This window comes from Podarcis erhardii (assembly GCF_964252035.2).
Source record: "Podarcis erhardii genome assembly, chromosome: 10".
Taxonomy (NCBI): Eukaryota; Metazoa; Chordata; class Lepidosauria; order Squamata; family Lacertidae; genus Podarcis; species Podarcis erhardii.
The window spans coordinates 19369056-19389184 of NC_138500.1; the positions used below are offsets into that span (position 1 = coordinate 19369056).

General features: G+C 43.4%; 1 protein-coding gene across 1 annotated transcript in view; it reads left to right on the plus strand.

Moving 5' to 3' along the window:
- Nucleotides 1–1714: 1714 nt before the first annotated feature.
- Nucleotides 1715–20129, plus strand: part of NINJ2 (ninjurin 2) — a 52513-nt gene continuing 34098 nt past the window's right edge. Inside the window, exon 1 of the mRNA XM_081879018.1 lies at nucleotides 1715–2046. Coding sequence (XP_081735144.1) covers nucleotides 2014–2046 — 33 coding nt within the window. The 5' untranslated portion in view covers nucleotides 1715–2013. The remainder of the gene's footprint in view (nucleotides 2047–20129) is intronic.

Here is a 20129-nt window from a genome sequence, read left to right on the forward strand (position 1 = left end):
CAGTTTGGATGCAATGCTAAATCAAGGACTGTTGCTCCAGCTCGCTGGTGGGAAACCATGAAGCAGGAATTATCCATGTGTTCACAGTAAACCATTGCTTACTGCAAGAAGTTTATATATGTTTGCCACTTGGGATATAAAAGACTGTGAGTAAAGTATCAGAAAAGCTGCAGCTCAGTCAAAGGATCACAGGCTCTGCATGCAAAGTTCCCAGGTTCAACTCCTGGCACCTTCAGGTAGGGCCCCTCTCTGGAATTATGGAAAACCAATGCGGGTCACTGTAGCTAATACAAAGTAGTGCAAACATGTTGGTATGAGGCAGCTTCCTATGATGCTAAATAAGCAATATGCTACTCATGTAGAAGTATTGCCTTTTCACAAAAATGTTCCCATCAAGTAAAAGACAAGTACGGATGGAGGTGTCAACCTGAGAAAATGCCTCCACTTTTAAAAAGTGGATGCAATCCCCAGAGATGTTCACCTGGTGCCTACCTTGGTGTCATTTCAGCACCTGACCACAACCATTTCCCCAGGCTTTGGACTATACTATTTTTAGTGGAGGAAGCTAGTGAATTAGTTTTGCTGTGCTTTCAGATAAGGCCTGCTGTTTTATCTGCTGTTGCTGCACTTGACATTTTGCTGGTGTGTTTTATGTTCATTTCACCCTGGAAACACTGTGTGTTGGAAGGTGTGGGGTTGTAAATTCAGGAAATGCAATGACCGAAAAGGACTGAAGTGGCAAAGGACGCTGCATCTCTTCTTGGGAGAACCCATGCTTTCCTTGCAAGTAGTCTTGGTATTTCCAATTAAAATAAGCTCAGGAAGCAAGGCTGGGGGAAAGACATCTGCTTTTGACTCTGAAAAGATCAATACTAGGCTAGGTGGACCAATGGTCTGACTCTGTCGGCTTGTTCAAATGTTGCACTGAACACAACTGCAAGCTGTCTATACACATGGATGAGTGTTTGTGTGAAAGGAGGTACAGCTCAACTAATTTGTACACAGGTACACAGATTGTACACAACTTGAATATAATATGTAAGCATCCCTAGGAACACGGGAAGCTGTCTTATATTGAGTCAGACCATAGGTTCAGTTTAGCTCTGTATCGCCTAATCTGCACTTCCAGGGTTTCAGACAGATCTTTCCGAGACTTACCTGGAGCTGCTGGAGAGTGAGCCCAGGACCCTCTGCAGGCACCGCAGGTGATTTTCCACTCCGCTGTTGAGCCTCTTGGCCTGCTACTCTTTTCACCACCTGCTCTGGGGCAAAACTAAATCCCTGCTTCCTACTGCAGGTGGTGGAAGAGTATTTTTTTAAAGATATACTTTAGCAGAGCTGCATTCTTGGCTATGACTCTCAGCTTGGCACCTGGGGACTCTAATTGCAAATTCCCAAACCAAATTTGGGTGTGTTGGAAATAGCCCCAAAGTATAATCATGGACTGGAAAGGGCTTCATAAGCTACATGTGATTTTTTTTTCTTAGTCAACAAGGAGCGTGACAGAGGCTCAGTAACTGTGTCAACAGCCATACGTGATAGAAGCCATCTGCACACAAGGGGTCTGTAACAGCCGGTGGCATTTAGGATGTGTGCCGAAAACTGGCATGGTCTGTGCCTTGAGCCTCTTGGTACATTGTGTGCACAACGGCATCGCAGCGCAAGTGACCTCACAGGGCTCAGCTGGGCCCAGAAGCCAAGGAGACATGTAGTCATGGCTATGATGACAGGAGGGCCATTCAGCATCTTAAGAGACAATAAAGGATCCGTGTGCCCACTTTTTCCACCACCACCACCCCTTCTCCTCTCCTCCTCCCCCTGCCCTCAAAAGCTGAAGCCCAGGCCAGAGTCCCACATCATGCAGATGAATAGCAGGTCTGTTCCAGCAGCTGTGCTTTCCCTCCCACCCAGCAAAGGCACTGGGAGACTCCAGAAAGCTGCAGAGACTTGGTCTCTTGTCCGGGCTGAGAGGATTGAAAAGAAAACCTGGGAAGAAAAAAAGAAAAAAGAGAGATGGGATCGGAAGGAGAAATGATCAACCTTCATGTGAGTCCATTTTGGGCATATCAAGGAGGGGTTGGGGGCTGGTGAGTGAGGCCTAATGCTTGTCAGTCACTTCTTTGTCTCTTTTTTTATTTCACCCTCTGCCTTTCTTTGAAGTCTCTTTCTGGATATATCTCCTCTCACCTCCTTCATGCTCTCTGTCACTTTCTGGGCTGTTCACAGGAGCCAGATCCCAACAGGGCCCATCAAAGGACTGATAAGCTTTTCCGATAGGGAGGAGAGTCCCAGACAAGGAGAGCTGCTTAGAAAGAGCTTTTCTTGAGAGAGGCAAGCGTGCCTGTTTGACAAGCTGGGAAAAGTTATTCCATCTCTCTCTGTCCTTCCTCACAGAGCCCTTCTGTGCTTGATTAGAAAACGTTCCCAACCCGAGGCATGAGGGGAAAAAGAAATAAACACTGCAACACCGAAGCGAGACAGCCCTGGACCCAAATTCCTACCTGGGGTTCCTAGAGAAACAAAACCTCTTGATCCAGCCCTCTCAGGCTCCTCTTTTTCTGCTCCTCAGAGTTTGTTTGCTGAGGAGAGGCGCTTCCTAGAACTTGGGTGTCTCTTGAATGGGCTGCTTATTGCAGATGGATTGCATTTTATTTAAAATAAACCCCGCTAAAGCAAAGGAGAGAGAGTTGAGTTTTAAGAGTTTTTAAAGTTGACCACACAGCAAGACTTAACAGATGTTGAGGTATTTTATATCTTGTTTATTTATTTGCCATAGTTATAACCCACTCTTCCTTGTTAATGCAATCCCAGAACGAGAAAGGACACTAAGGCAGCACAAGGAAATAATATTTTGTTTTAATGCAACTTAATGTAAAAAGAGACAGGGATAAATAATCTGACAAACCCAAAGAGTACTCATTAATGGTTCCTCATCATCCTGGAAAAACGTGGCCAGTTTTTCAGGGCCCGTTGTTCAAAATCTTTGTAAACAACTCGGATGAAGGGATTGAGGGGGTGCACATCAAATCTGCAGATGATTCCAAACTGGGAGGGGTAGCTAAGGCTGCAGAAGACAGAATCAGATTTCAACATGACTTTAACGAGCTGGGTCCAAGATAACAAAGATAGAAATGTAAAGTTCTGCACTTAAGCAGGAAGAACAAGATGTACAAATATAGGATGGGGGACACCTGGCTTACTAGCAGTACATGTGAAAAGGATCTAGTGGTCTTGGTGGACTGCAAGTTGAACATGAATCAACCATGTGACACAGCAGCAAAAAAAGCTAATGCTCTTCTAAGCTGCATCAACGGAAGTCTACTGTCCAGTTCAAAGGAAGTAATAGTACCACTCTATTCTGCCTTGGTTCGACCACACCTGGAATACTGTGTCGGATTCTGGGCACCACAATTTAAGAAGGATGTTGACAAGCTAGAACATGTTCAGAGGAGGGTAACCAAGATGTCAAAGGGTCTGGAAACCAAGCCTTATAAGGAATGGTTGAAGGAGCTAGAGCAGGCAAATCATTGAAGCCCCTATCAGAACATCTAAATCAGAGATTGCCAACATGGTGCCCTCCAGATGTTTTGGACTACAACTCCCATCATCGCTCAGCGTTATCAATTATGAGGGACTATTGGAGTTGTAGTCTACATTTGGAGGGAACTGTGTTGGTTACCCCTGATCTACTAAGGCATTTTGTTGGTCACTGTGAGAAATAGGATGCTAGACTAGAGAAACCTTTAATTTAATCCAGCATGGTTTTTATGTTCACCCCTCTTGCCTCCTTCGAAGCCCACCTTTTCTTGTGAAGTCCTTTTTAATTTCCCTGTCCTAGTCTTTCTAGCCATGCATACTGATAACATTGTTTCAGCGACCTCCTATAATTGGCAGTGCATGAAAATATATGACTTGCTAACATGCCAAAAGATGGGAGCTTTCAAAATATTTGTTGTGGATTCCTAAGACTGTTTGTATTATAGCATTCTAGTGCCAGAAATGAGGGGAGATGTAGCACGAGGGATGGTGACTCTTGGTTTCAGTTTCTCTCACGTCTGCATTTTCCCAATTCAGTTATCCATACTTTAACATAGTCTGCAATTTTTTAAAAAGTCTTTATGTAAATTCATCAATATTTCAATGCAACTATCTTCTAATATACACGTTTTTGTATGTTGTTTTCATTAATATGCACATTTTATTCTTGTGTCTGGATTTTTGTCCACATTACTTGGTTGGGGAATTGCAACCAAGTGACTTTAAAAGATGGCTGTGTTCACGTATTGTTTCGAAAAGCATGAACTGAATCAAAGGTGGTCGGGAAAACACCTGCACTGTGTGATTTCCTATGGCAACTACAAATACTTTTTAAATAAGCCTTTAAAATAAACTTGGGCAGCAGCCTAGGCATTCTCCTGGTTGGCTCCCACAAAATACCTGTCTCTGAAGAAGGACCCCTCTTTGATTCCTTCTCAGAGACCAGATGCGGAAGAGGTGGCAGAGAAGCAGCTGCCGCTGCCACTGTTGCAATGGTAATAAAGCTGTTTGTTTTTCAAAGTAACGGTGGCAGAGACAGAGAAGAGGGAATAAGGGGCACTGCCACTGCAAAGAGGACAATTGTGGGGACACCTCATCAACTGGAACATTCTGGGAAACCCCTGTGATCTGGAGCTGGACCTGAATAGATCTGAGTTAATTCACTTTGGCTTTAAGCAGGTCTGACTGTCTTCTGTTGGACAATACCCCCTGGGTATCACATCCATAAGGCACAAAGGATGGTTCCAAAAATTGGTGCTCAGTACTTCTTGGGGCATGAAAGAGAGCTCAGACCCAGAAACCTGTTGAATACCCTCATGTGAAGGAATATAAGAAGAGCCTGCTGGATCAGACCAATGGCCCCTCTAGTCCAGCATCCTGTTCTCACAGTGGCTAATCAGACGCCTGCAGGAAACCCAACAGCAGGATTTGAGCACAAGAGCACTCTCCCCTCCTGTGGTTTACAGCAACTGGTATTTTGAAGCATTGCTGCCTCCAAGGAAGCCTGAATTGGAATTGAGAGAAGCTGTGAGTCAGAAAACGTTGTGAGGAAACAGAGCTGAGAAGTAGAAACTGGAGGAAGGCCCAGGCCAACCCCCAATGTCTCAACCACCTCCTTCAACAACTTAAAAGCCAGCATTTAGAGGCTTGCCACCTCTCCCTAAGGGAGAGAATGAAGAAAAGAGCCATTGCTTATTTCCCTGCAAATAAACGCAGAAAAGTGACTCTTTCAGGCAAAGTGTAGCTAGCAATCTTGCCCACGCATGTTTGTCTGTGTAATGCAGAGGTAGAGGCTCTTTTGGGGTGGCCAAGGGCTGCATTACTGGGGTGGAAAGTTATGGGGGGGGCTGCATTCCAAGAGTGGGTTGGTCTGGACTAAAAGTGGGTGGGGCTCAGCATATGTACACACTTAACAAAGGCACACACACACACTTAGCACACAGACACACTTGACACACACACTTAATAAAGACTGTTTCCTGTCCTCTATTTCTCCTCCGCCTTCTCACTCTTATTCTCTCACTGAATTGCATCTCTCTGCACTGAGAAGCTCCTGCCTCTCAGTGTACAGAGAGGAAATGCTGCAAACTGTTCTTACTGGATCACCAACTCCCTGCTTTCTATCACCGGGTGCTGAGAAAGGACTCCGCTTTTCCCAGTATTTGGAAAGAAAAAAACAGTGAGCTGGCCAGACAGAGAACTTGCATGGGTGTGTCTTAACAGGAGAGGCCTGGCAAGCTGGATGGAGAAGTCTGGTAGTCCGGATCTGGCCCACAGGCCAGTCAAGCCAGTCATTCCCTCAGCCCTGATGTAATGTGGGAAAAATATAAAGACGGCTTTGTAAAAACAAAAACAAACGAATGAATGAAATGATCCGCCTTTCCATTTGTTCTGTTTAACCCAGGAGCGGGGAACACTTGACCCACAGTTGTAATTAGGGCCAGTATGGGCTCCAGTTTGGCCTGCAAGGCCATTTACTCAAACCACACCCACCTTCCCTATGCCTAACATCAAACATGATGGAACTCATGTTTGATGTCATATGGAACTCAGTAGTGCAGCCAACCCCTGCTGAAAGCAGAGCTTGAAGTAAGCACCTTTCAGCTCTCCCTTTAACCCAACTAAGGACAGAGAAACACCTTTGCTTTTTGCACTTAGCAGGGCCAGCATCAGGAGCTGGTGTTATCGGGCACCTGCCAAGGCCCACACCCCTTCAAGGGGTCCACTGCCAACCCCTAGATTTTCTTGGTCCTGCTGCCACTTCTCCTTATTGTATGTTCACCAATCCATAGCATAATTTTTATGTGATTTCATTTTTAAGCTATTTGCATGCTGTAAGTTACCTGCGGAAGAGTGAAAGTGCAGAAAGGCTGAATATAAATTGTACTACTAGGTAAAGGTAAAAAGGTAAAGGACCCCTGGACGGTTAAGTCCAGTCAAAGGCAACTATGGGGTTGCGGCGCTCATCTCGCTTCAGGCCAAAGGAGCCAGCATTTGTCCACAGACAGCTTTCCGGGTCATATGGCCAGCAGGACTAAACTGCTTCTGGCGCAACAGAACATTGTGATGGAAACCAGAGCGCATGGAAATGCTGTTTACCTTCCCACCGCAGCGGTACCTATTTATCTACCTGCACTAGTGTGCTTTTGAACTGCTAGGTTGACAGAAGCTGGGACAGAGCAATGGGTGCTCACCCCATCGCGGGGATTCAAACTGCCGACCTTCTGATCCACAAGCCCAAGAGGCTCAGTGGTGCAGAAAGGCTGAATATAAATTCTACTACTACTACTACTACTACTACTACTACTTCTACTGCTACTACAAATGACATTTATTGATCAAGTTTACAATGGATGCCAGTTACCTGACATAAATGCAATCACACCAAAACCTCTAGCGTCTGTCTGAAATTTGAAATGACATTAATTGGAAGCATTTGTTCCTCTCCATGGCCAAAGCAGAAATGAAACCAACCCTGGATGTTTCTTCCTTTTATTGTTCTGTTTTGGTTGTTGTTGTTTTAGCTTGTGTGAAACAAATAGAGTGCTTTTGTTTGTGCATTTATTTATTTATTTATTTATTTATGTAAGTAAGTAAGTAAGTAAGTAAGTAAGTAAGTAATGTGTTTGTAGTCCACTTTCCCTTTTTAAGCCATGATGCCTTTGGCAACATTCTCAGTGCTGCCCTGCTGTTCATCATTTTGCTTTTATCCTACTGTGTCCCTGATGTGAAAATTGAACTAATCAGTTTCAGGAACTAGGAAGTGTACATTTATGATTTAAGTACCCTATTTTGACATACTGGAAGTACCTTCTAGGAAATAACAACTTGTGTAGTAATTGGTGATTGTAGAGTTAAATATTGCTTGGAGCTAAGACTCCACCTGTTAGTTTGATCTTGTGGTTGCTTTCATTTTCCTATGTAGTTGTGTGTGAGCCTGTTCATCAATAAGCAGCGTCTTTTTCTGGTCACAAAGTGAGTAACGTTGCCTTCTATTGAATAAAAGCTTAGCAACTAGTTTGTAGGAGCACAACAGCTGAAAGCTGTTTTCACAAACTGTTTAGAAACTATTGTATTATTTGCAAGAATCCAGATGGGTATGATTGTAATTTCTGGCTGGAAATTTGTGCATTCGTTTTTAGTTATCTATCAAAGGACACCCTTTGACTCATCCTACAATGCGATGATAGATGTTCTGCCTTTGTGCATTGGTCCAACAGAACAAGTGCCATCAAATTGCTCATCTTTCCTTGGACCCCACTGTCCCACATGGTGGTGACTCTTTGCCAGTGTTGTACACATATGAGCCAAGACACTGCACAGAATCAAGCCACAATAATAGCTTTCTTTGCGTGTCAAGAGATAGCAGGATATGCCGATGATGGACAGGGCTGGCTCTACTATTAGGCAGAGGGAGGTTTCCGCTTCAGACAGATGATTATGAAAAGGCAACAAATGTTTAGTTGTATTTTTACTGACAGGGAATGGCAAAGAGGCAGATGCAGGATTTATTTCCCTGTGCCAAAATAACTTGATTGGCCTTGGGTACTGTGTGCCCCTTGATTAGTGGAGGGGGTGGTGGTCATTTGCTGCTCTGCCTTCAGCAGTATGTTGTCTAGAGCTGACCCTGAGCATGGAAGAAGAGTTTCTGTAGCAAGACCCTTTGTTAACTTCCACTTAACTCTCTGAAGTACGGTTTCAGCTGAAACTGAGACACCACCACATGTACTCTGTGAATGCACACACTTGTGCACTATTTTGTAATGCACAAGAGCCGAATCTTAACTTGTAATTCACCTTGTAATTAGCTTGTAATTGGCATTATGATTTAAAGTGGGAATGGAGAACATGGGGCCTACCAAATGCTATTGGTTTGGAGCTGTCATCATCCCTGGCTGCTGGCCAAGCTGGCTGGTACTGATGGGAGTTGGAGTGACATCAGGTGGGGATTCAGGTTCATCACTCTTGTTTCAAAGAAAAGGCAGGCTTGGAACTAAGCTCAGAATTGGTACTAGGATCAGAATTCAGCATCCTGCAAATTTCTGCATGTTTCTAGTCCCTAAGGCTGTGAAAGTCAGCTTAAAAGTGAGTACAGGTGGTAACTATTTTGCGCATGTCCAGTTAATGCATGACCGCTGATGCACAGATCATTTTAGACCCGGAAGAGGGCAGAGTGGAGTCGTAACAGGGTGGGCTTGTGTGTGCTGTGTTGACACACACAGGGGCCAAGAACAGAATCCCCGCACAAAATAGTTGCCGCCTGTATTTGGTTAAGGCTGCTTACTAAGAAGTAAATCCCACAAAATTCAATGGGGCTTACTTCTGAGTAGGCTTTATATAGATTGCAGTGTCAACCTCAGAGGTCAGGATGGCTTGTGGGATTTTCCAATAGCTGTGGCCCAGTCTTGATTGTCTTGCATAGTTTTTGCCATGCCTCATGGCTAACCAATAGACCATGTAAAATAATCAAATTGCAGGCAGATTAGCATAATTAGCATAATTTATAGAAGTCATAGAATCCAGTTCTTCTTGCTGCTAAATTTAGATGCAGAATATGCACATGGCCTGTTGTCACATGGCTTTATTCAGAATGTAAAGGGCTGCAGAGATACATAGAAAGAGAGAGTAAAAGATGAAAGCACTGAACAGATACATACACACACACATATATATATTGTTTCCTTCATGGCACTGACAAGAAAGTGGGTTTGGTTTGGTAACCAAAGAAAGAGACTTCCATTTTTCTGCTTCTGTGACTTTAAAAGTGGTTTCTGAGTGGTTACAAAATCTTTACCTTGAAAGCACATTTGTTGGCATGTGCGGAAATGGTCAACTAATGCATGCTTTCTAGTGCAACAGAGCCCTTTGCTCTCTTTTAGTGGTTTTCCTAGAAATGTGACCATCTGAGGTTGCTGACTGATGAAGCCCTGCCCCTCTGCTGTTAGACTTAAGCAAGGCCTTTTAGGGTCAAAGAGCATGTGGCCTGGGAGGCCCATGATCAGATCTCCTGTTACCTTTTTAAAAGCAATCCCGGGGTGGAAGGATTTGAACTGGGCCTCTAGCACTGGAGAAGTAGGGAAGGGGACTTTGGGACTGCTTATCTAGCAGGAGATTCCAATCATCCTGAAATTTAAGTGTGTAGTTAGAATGAATAAAAGCACCCTGTTGTGCTAGTGCAATAAAACATGGACTTTCTGTTTTTTCGGAAAGTGTGACAGTGGGAAAGCACTGAAAAGTGTGATTAACGGAAGACACATAAACACTCAGTTATCAAATTAGGGTGAATGCTCATCGCTGTTCTAAAGAATCCAGACATCTTCATAATATTCCACTTCTTCCCATAGGTACCACCAGTGCTTTTTTCCTCTCTTCAGGGGGTACTCAAGGGTATGCATTACTGGCACCTCTTTTTGTTGTTAAAAAGTGTGACACTTACTGCAAGAACTTCATGGTGAGTACCATCACCTATTTTTCTAGAAGAAAAAGCACTGCGTACCACTTCCAGAGGCGGTTTTAGGGTATTGTGACTGGTGTGGTTGCACTGGGCGCCAACTGCTGGGGTGCCACAACAATGGTGTAGAAGGCAGCGTGTGAAGTGTGTGTGTGTGTCTGTGCTGAATTTTAACATCACTCTGAGTGCCATTGAAATTTGAGAGCCCAAGGTCCGCCAATGCTACCTCCACTGCCAATGCAAGTGCTCTACAGAATGTATTTTTGTAGTGGGTGTAGGTGCCTATTGGGTCATGGCTGTGTTATCACTAACCACCACCAGAACGTTTCCACCTCCTGTGCCTTGCCTACGGTTTTAGAGGTTCAGTGTGTCCTAGGGCAACATTCCAGTGCACGATCCTTGTCTAGCCCTTAAAAAGACTTCCATTTTTATTTTTTAAATTAAATACTATCTTTTTCATCCAACTATGTAAGCATCCCTTTTCCAGAGTTATATCTGCCCTAATTATTTTGTAAAAGAAGTATACTTAACATATAAGCACATATAACTCGGCAGCAAGGGTTGTTCTCCTATCACCTCTGCACTGGAGGATTGAAGGATATTCTGCAAAAGGTTCCGTGCAGTTGAGGACACTTCAACAGCTAAAGGTCATCTGTATAACCTGTAAGTACAGAAGGAAAGGGGAGAAAGAAGTGGAAGGGAACGTATCCAGGTGGTATCTGAAACTTGTCCAAACTCTTTAGCCAGGGCCAGATAATATTGCCAATATAATGGTGATTTAAGATGTGGAGCAAAAGTTATGTCTGTTCCGCAACTCACACAGTGCTGTGACTGTACTCTGAGCTAGAAAGTGTTCCACAAATAGCCTAACATTGTGATGCTAGAGAGCTTGGGGCATGAAAATATGCACAGAAGGGATTTTTTTTGTAAGTTGCCACTAATTTGATCTTTGTTCTATAATTGAACTGTGATATTTCTCCCCTATCCTCTAAATTGTCCTTTGCTCGTTCATCATAACTACCCTGGGGTGCATTTTTCTGCATATTGGAGAAAGGGAGCCTATAGATAGTCACTCTGCATGGAGGAACTGGAGCATATAGAGAGAGAAAAATTGAGAGGTATCGTGTATGAGCCAAGAGTATGAGTTGAGAGATACTTAATCCAGACCTTACCTGCGGGTAGAATTAGACACGATAGCAGATGCGGAACTGCCATGGTACCATGTTGTTTCCTGCCCCTCTATCTGCTCCATAACATCTAGTTTGCCACCATCCAGAATGTGCCACCACTGTGCTCTGCACTAGCCCTAGGATGGCCACTTAGCCATTGCCAGATATGAGGAAATGCATAATCAGAAATAGGACACAGATTTGCATAAACGTTGCTTGTGCTAATTTATATAGATGGAAATGTGTAAATAGTCACTGTAATTTACATGGAACAGTGATTCTCAAACTTTTTTCTCTGGGTCACACTTTCAGGATAAATTTTGCTCTCGAGTCACTCCACACTAAAATGTTTATTGATAAGAAATACACTGGAAAACAAAAAGAAACAACTCCTAGCAGTGTTTGATTTATAACATAGCACACAACTGCTTTATTATATGATCATGGGACATCCAGAAAATATAAAACAATGCAGCTACATAAGAACATGACTCATTCCCAATTTAGGATTATAAACAAGCCTCTTACATAGGTACCTTAAGTACATATACAAACTCAGTGAGAGATGTCAGCTTGCTTTTGCCAGGTAATCTCCTTTATATTGGGTCTAATTCAAGACAAACTCTTACCTCCTCATCAACACAAATGAAAGGTTTACATGATTCTGAGACTGTCCTTGAATCTTCCTGTCACACTCCTGCCACACCCGTGTGGCTCCACATACCCATTGAACTGAAATAGAAACACAATACTGTACATCTCACTATGGTGGGGACAGTGACCAGGTGAGCTGTGTGCCTGTCCAGTCTGCTGTACAAGTGGACTACTTCCATGCTCCTAATTCCTTGCTGCCCTCCCTTCTTATGGGTCTATATCTATAAGCCAGACTTGGAGCAGACAGCCTTTCAGATAGAGGACTACTTCAGATAAAAGACTGTAAAGTAGCCACTCTACTGCCCTGCCCAGCCTCACCCTCTGTTCGCCAAGGGAGTGAGCCAGTGCGCAGTGCAATGAGAGGCAAATCTGTCAGTTACATTTTCTCTCAGCTTATTTTTCCAATCTTAAATTCAGTTCTCCACATTTCTGCATCCCTTTGCACGTAAAAACAAGTAAGTCCTCATGATAATTCATCAGCAATTTAGTGCGCATTTCTCCTGATAGACACATTTTTGCATGCAAATTTCCCTAATATAATGCTTTTAATTTTTTAAAAATTAATATGCACATTCTCATGCAGCTTTCCTTTTTACACACATTTTGGTAGACATTATTTGGTTGGACAACTGCATTGCAAAATTTGGAGAAGTGTGACTTTCAAAGGATAACTGTGTTTCAGTTCCTGTATTGTTTCAGGAAACATGAATTTGGTAGCTTTGACCAAACCAAAATCTCTCTTCAGGCCCTAACTCTAACATTCTGATATTTGCCTCTGGTTTAGTTATCTGCTGCTGCTGCTTTTTTAAGCAACCAGTGCTACTCTTGTTTGTTTGATATCTCCACTCTGAAGCTGATGGTGTCACCATCAACACCTGATTATTACTTACGTTAATCAGGCTGAACTTTCCATCAGTTGAGGCCAATGATGGGAGGGTGTGGGAAACTCTCTTAACTATGCTTCAGAATTGTAAAAGGCTTCAGCTTCAACATTGTTAAGTTAGAGCCAATTGCTTATTAAGCTGTTCCAAGTGCTTGATTAGATAGAATAATGAACTTGGGCAATTTAGTATTTTAAGTCTTTGTTTGGATGCTCTTGGTGGGCTACCAACAGTGAATGCAGACATTTTGATTGAGCTATATTTTGCTAATGGTATTGCTGCTGAGCAATTATCTGTCACTGCTCAACTGCACCATGCAGTCATTGTCAACATACTTCCACATCAGCCAGTCATTGGATAGGGAAATAAATTGTGAAACACATTGTTGGGAACTTGAATGGCTAGTCTTCTGGTTGTAAATCAACTGTAGCATGCTTTGTGCAAGAAATTGGACATGCTGAAATGTTTTTTTCTTTTAAAAAGGGTAGGTGTGTGCGCAGACATAGAGTAGGAATGCAAGAAACTGCCTTTTACTGCGGCAGACCATTTATCCATCTATCTCGGTATTGTCTACACTGACTGGCAGGAGCTTCCTTAGCCCTACCTAGAGATGCTGGGGATTGAATTTAGGACCTTTTGCCGACAAAGTGGTTGCTCTGTTACTGATCAAAATAATGGAGTTGCAACAGGGAATGCTGTTGACAACCTTTGTAGAAGGCTGTGGTGCCTAGAGCCATAACCAAAAGATAGAACCATTTAAAACTCAACTAAACTTCTGATACCATGTTGAAAGTTTCATAGAAAGACCCCCTAAGTAAGATTTTGAAGTGCAAAGCCAGGATGGTTATTCAAAAGCGCGACAAAGATTACAAATAATGCTATAAATTTATTTACTACTACCTTCAGGCATGATGGAAAGTAATGATTTGCTAACATATGCAGCATTTTCCCTTATAGCTGTGAATAATAAATATAAATAGCTCTGCCCCTCTCATGCATACCAAACTGTATTGTAGAAGCTATAATTTAATGTGAAGTTTGGAATAAGAAATAAGGCCGTCAGTGTAATTATTACTCATTACTGCTCAGCTCTGATGCATTACCGGTATTTGGCTTCTCTTTGGTATAGAGCTAATACAGCCATGGACATGATCCAGCAAGAGTGTTACAATATGCTATCAGGACCGTCTAGGTCAGGCCTCAAAATATTGTTGAACTACAGCTCCCATTGCTCCTCACTGTTGACAATGTTGGCTGCAACTGATGCATAGCTATCAACTTAGTTTTGAAAATAAGGGACCAGCAGCCAAACTAAGGGACCTGCAGCCTCACCTGTTCCAGGCACTCCAGTCTTCCTGTCCTCCTGCAGTCTGGTCAGACTCATGATGGTAGCTTCGAGAACACTGTCCAACCAACTTTGTAACCAGAGGTTCAACTGAATAGAATCTGAATCACATGCACCACAAGGCCTATACTGCCTCAACTTAAGATGGCTCCCTGGCCTGGCTTTGCACTGCAAAGTTTGCAGCAGCACGTGCAACAAAATGGCGTCCAGCATTCAAAAAACCCCTCAGCTTGCATTAACTAGCCACACACAAGGCATTCAAGCTCTACCCCCCAGTCGTTCTTAGACTTCTTATTGGGTGAGCAACACAGCCAAGCAGCACAGTTGGAGCCTCCCTCCTCTCTGGCCGGCAGGGAGGGAGGGAGAGGAGCTGCTTCCTTTGAAATTTAAGGGACATCATTTAAGGGACATTTAAGGGACATCCATCAATAAGGGACAGCAGCAGGACATGGCGCTGGAATAAGGGACTGTCCCTTCAAATAAGGGACACTTGACAGCTATGAACTGATGGGAGATGGATTCCAACAACATCTGGAGAACCAGATTTCTTAACTCTGTTCTAGGCAGTGGTACAGCTAAATAACTTCCGATCATGAATTTATGACCCTCCTATTTTGATGGTCCTGTTTAATACTTCAGTTGTGAAGCACACAGTTCACATTTATCTTCTCTTTCCCCACTGGAGCCTCCAAATCTGTGCTTTGCTGCCCCCAGTGGTGAGATATTTGAGGCCTGGAAAATTGAAAGCTTTCCAGGGTGATTATGTCCTCTCAGGTTTCAGAACGACTCCACCTCTCCAGGCAGCCCATCGGTTTCCCCTGACCAGGGCAATGAAGACAGTAATTCTGCTTATTGCATAGATAATGCAGTCTCTTTTCTGTATGGTCCTTTGCACAGCTTGAGCTTGAGGCTGTTGCTTTTTAATCTGAAATACTTTGTGTATGTCGGAGTCTAAACAGAGTAATGTTATATTTGCAGGAGAAAATAAAGTTCTGTGTTGTTTGATGGGGGCGGGGGAACTGGGACTGGGACCACAGATGGTCCCTAGTGGCATTCTGGTTTTCTTTGGGACTTTTCTTATTTGTGAAAACGATACACACACACACACACACACACATATATATATATATATATATATATATATATATATATATATATATAGTGTGTGTGTGTATATATATATATATACTATGTAGATTTTCACGGGTACAGGAATGCAGGTTTTGGTGTCCTCGGGTGTCTTCCCGTGTAAAAGTTGGGGTGTCTAGGCGACGTTTCGACGAGGTCTCACTCGTCATCTTCAGGCTGGTGCTTTCGGCTTCTTGTTACTGGAACAGAGCAGGATCTCAGTGTTTGAGTTCCTATAAATACTGTAGAGGGGGTGTGGTGTATAGCCTCCAATGTTCTGGGCAGAGAGGAAGTTCCCAGGCTAGTGTGCCTTTTCTTCTTTTGTTCCTTAATTACTTGAGAGATATCTTGAGTGATTTCTTGAGTGATATCCTGAGTACCACTTAGGTGGGTCATTAGGTGTGGATTAGTTGTTAAAGTCTTTGTGTCTTGACCTCTTGAACTTTGTGAAGAGTTTTCCTGAGAAGATGGCTGTACTGTACTTAGTTGTGCTCTGGCTTGGCTTCGTGTATAGGGGCGAGCTGTGGTTTTGTGGCTTGTGTCAGCCAGATCTGTGTAGGGATTGCAGGGGGGTGCAGCATCCGGAGGTGCCACCATGGATTGGCTACTGGATGGTGTCTGTAATTCATCTGTGGAGAGGGTCTGGGTTTGGGTCTGGTGTGGTTGATTGGTGTTGGCGTTCTGTGTGCCTCTGGATCTGGTGTCAGTTTTTGTGGGGAGGGCTAATTTCCAGATGTCTGGCAAGCGGGATGTGTCGTCACGCTTGTTCATGTTGTGAGGGTGTTTCTCTATCTCGATGGCTTCCATGATTATTCTCTTGTGGTGATGTTCCGTGTTAAAGAGCAATTTGGAATCTGCAAAATTAATTTCGTGTCCTGTTTCGTGTCCCCGAGGACACCAAAACCTGCATATATATATATAATATATATATATACTATATATATATAGTAAAGAGGTCTCTTGTCTGGCCTTCCAGTACCGTTTCCAAAATCCTGAGGCCAGATTTCAGTTCCAACCCATGCATAAGCAACCATCTCTCTGTACAATGTGCAGGACAGATCTCAAAATGTCTGTTTCTTGGTATCTTTGAAATTTGAATCAAGCACCTTTTGTACTGCCAGGGGTTGGTTGGTTTGAAATTTGAGTAAATTTGTTTGTTGAGTTGTCTTGAAATTTGAATAAAGCAGGTTGCTTACCATCAGGAGTTAAAGCCACCCATTATGTAACTCCCACGGAAGCTAATAGATTTATTCTAGGGATTAATTTAGCCTCCAGGGTGACAATCAGGCTGCAGAATCTTGTGACAACAGGCTCCATCATGACTGCATTCTTGTGGGGCGGGAGGAACAACTTCTTCATTATCTATGTCTCCATAAGCAGCAGAAGAGCAAACGAATTCTCAGCACAAGCCTCTGTGTTTTTCCTCAGAAGTAAGTCCCATGGAGTTCAGTGGGACTTCCTAAAGGAAACATTTGTGGCAGGCATGGGGACTCCTGAGGACAGCCTTCCAGGGACCACATTCTGTCGGTGGGTGGGGCCAGAGGGGAAAATGGGCGGGGCAACAGATGCAACACTTACTTTTTGTACAGCTATATTTCAACAACAGCAACAGCAGCAGCAGCAACAACAATTTATTATTTCTACCCCGCCCATCTGGCTGGGTTTCCCTAGCCACTCTAGGCGGCTTCCAACAAAATACTAAAATACAATAGTCCTTCAGATATTAAAAGCTTCCTTAAACAGAGCTGCCTTCACAAAACACAACACAAAAGCCAGAGGGTTCTCTGCACACACCCTTCTCTCTATTCTGGCAAGCAAGAGGCTTTAATCACAGTTCAGCAACACATTCCTGCCAGGCAACACAATGAGAGAGTGAAATAAGGAAGGTGTGGGGAGAGAGGGTGAGGTGTGAGGAGGGATTTGGCCTGGGAAGAACCCTCATAGAGAGACTTGGAGGGCCACATTTGAACCCTGAGCTTCCCTGCCACTGGTGTATAGCAGAAGCTAATTTTGTATTGGGCCAGCCTTATGTTTCTTGGCCAAAGCAGATAGGTAGCCGTGTTGGTCTGCCATAGTCAAAACAAAATAAAAAAATTCCTTCCAGTAGCACCTTAAAGACCAACTAAGTTAGTTCTAGGTATGAGCTTTCATGTGCATGCACACTTCTGTTTCAGTGTATCTGAAGAAGTGTGCATGCACACGAAAGCTCATACCTAGAACTAACTTAGTTGGTCTTTAAGGTGCTACTGGAAGGAATTTTTTTACTTTGTTTTGGCCAAAGCAGAATTTGAATTCTGGTCTCCCAGGCCAACAGTTGAACCACTGCTCCACCACTCAGTTGGCATTGAGAAGGAGAGCATGATACTGTGCAGCTGAAGAAGCGACATCACTATGTAACTGCTGTAATGGGAGCTGGTGATGCCTGGGTCCTTTGCATTGAGTGGCACCATTTTTTCTGCTGAAAGCCTATGAGTCAGCACAGCTGCAGAGAGACCATGAATGAAGGGGCAGCTCAGAAAAACAAGGTCAGCTGACACAGGCAAAATAAACACATCAGGGGCAGGACACAAACACCCCCCTCTCCAGCCCGCCCTGGTTTATCTATCTTTTTAATCTTTATCTTTAAAAAAAAACACACAAAAAACACACCACTACTATACGTCATTATCCTGTGCTGGTTCTTTTCTCATCGGCTTTGGGGCCTCTCTGAGAGAAGGTACGAGCCATGAGGATCCCTGGCCTATTTAGCAATATTTTAAAAGGTTAGTCCAAATAGCAAACAGGACAGCTTGATCCACACGCAGCAAAAGTCGCAGAAGGGATAAGAGGGAGCTGTGCCCTTCAGCTCCACGAATATGAATAGGCACTAAAGCACGCTTAACTTTCTGCTGATTGCATTATGGGGATGTTATCCTCAGCACGTAACCTAAGTGGTGAAAATAACGTCCACATAGGTAGCTGCAATCTGTAGGTTAAGTGCACTTTGAGGTCCATTTAAATCAATGAGATTGAAGGCCACAATTAATTGTCCACATACCATCAGTTGCCTGCATCACTCTGTGCCTCTGTTTTTAATAATAATTTTAATAATAATTTTATTATTTGCACCCCACCCTAATTGCTGTGAATCACAAGTGGAGAGAACAGCCCATTCCATCAAAGTTAAAGCGAGGAAGCATTTGCCCATGGCAGGATTTCTCCACCAGCAAGAAATTGATGGCCGTGGGGTGGTACTGTTTGAGACTAGAAGGCCAGGCTTCAGGGGGATTAAGCATGCTCCTCCAAACAAAAACTAGTTGGGACTCCAAATAAAATGTTTTGAGGAGTTAGGCCTTTAAGAAAAAAAAAAAAATTCTGATTCCCTGCTCACTTAAAGAACTAATGGGGTTTATACAGGTCTTTCTCAAATTAATCTGTTTTGAGTGCTGGCAAAAGAACAGATCCTCCACAGCCTGTTTTGTATGAAATATGGTGGTTCAAGACAAGAGGATAAAAAAAAGGTTAACGTTTGTAAGAACCTGGAGAAAAATGGTTCTGTTGGAAATATTTCCCCAGCATGATAATAGATTTCTTTTTTAATGGCTTGGTTTGCACATAATGCTAAGCCATGGTTTACATAAACCAAGGTTTATAAACAAGCAGCAAACAATGGTTTAGGAGTGTGGCTTTTTCATGGTTAAGAAACCATCGTCAAGACACTAGGCCAAGTTTGGATGATCAAATTAAACCTTGGTTTACTAAATTAAATCATGGTTTATAAACCATGGCTTTGTCTTATGTGTGAACCTGATCAGTGAGTTGGAAGGAACTCTGGTCATGCCAAAAAGAAGCATTTGTCCCTTGCTCCATTCTTTTTCTCATATGCCAGAACTGAGCCCTTTCAGATCTTGACTTAGTGCAAATTAATTCCACCCAACATATCCCTCCAATGGCTAGTCAGATCTCCAGGACTTAGTGGTCTTTTGGGCACCGCTTTCTCCCTGCCAGTAGCGATTTTACTTGACAGAGTGGATTTTGTGAAACTCTAGGAACTGGGCCAGCTTTGTGGTGAGCTCAGGTATTTACGCTTTGGGTGGGGAGAGCTTTCATTTGAATGGGTCACTTTAAAGCTCTTCCTCCAGGCTCATTTTCACAATGTATAAACAAGAAGTGTTCTGGCTCCGGTGGAAGCAGCTGACTTCACTGTTCTGGCCAGCTGCAGGGAAAGGTGCTGCTCCAGCAGCCATCAATGTAGAAAGGACATAGAGGGAGGGAAAGACACATGATGGTGTTGCTGTTGAGCCAGAGAGAAGCGGCGTGCTCAGTTTTGACCTGAGAGCATTTTATACAAGCAAAAGGCTTGTCATTGTGACAGGCAGGGATGTGAATTGAAAGGGAGACTGGGGAGGATCCAAGGCACTGTGCACTTTGCAGAAATTCTGTAAACTGGGCTATCTTCACTACATTGAGTGCAATTTCATGTTTGTCTTTGCTTTTAAAATTATTATTTTAAAAAAAACCATGTGAGAGTGAGTGGGAAACAGGTTCAAGGCCATGGCATGCAAGGAGTGGGAGATAATCCCCTCCATGCTTCCTTCCTGGAAAATAAATCCCTTTTCCCTGAAGCTGCTTATTTTCTCCAGGTGGGAAGCTACTTTTGGCAGGAAGGTAGGTTCTGAACAGTAGACATTTCAGATCCGCAGTGAAATACACTGCAAAGCATTGCAAGATCTTGTAAAGCTGGCATTCAGGGCATTAGGCGTGCGTGTCGTAGGGATGGACATTATTTTGTTAATTTTGGAACAGTCACGAGCAGGCAAGTGGACACAATGGTGTAGGAAATGCCAATTGTTATGACAGCTCATAGTTTGAAAGCAGCTGGAGTGATCTGAGGCAAGGCCCTTGCAGAATACATTTTAATAGTTTTAACCTTCCTGAGGAGTTCCTATAAAAACAAGGCTGCATGCTGCCAAGTTCAAGGGCAG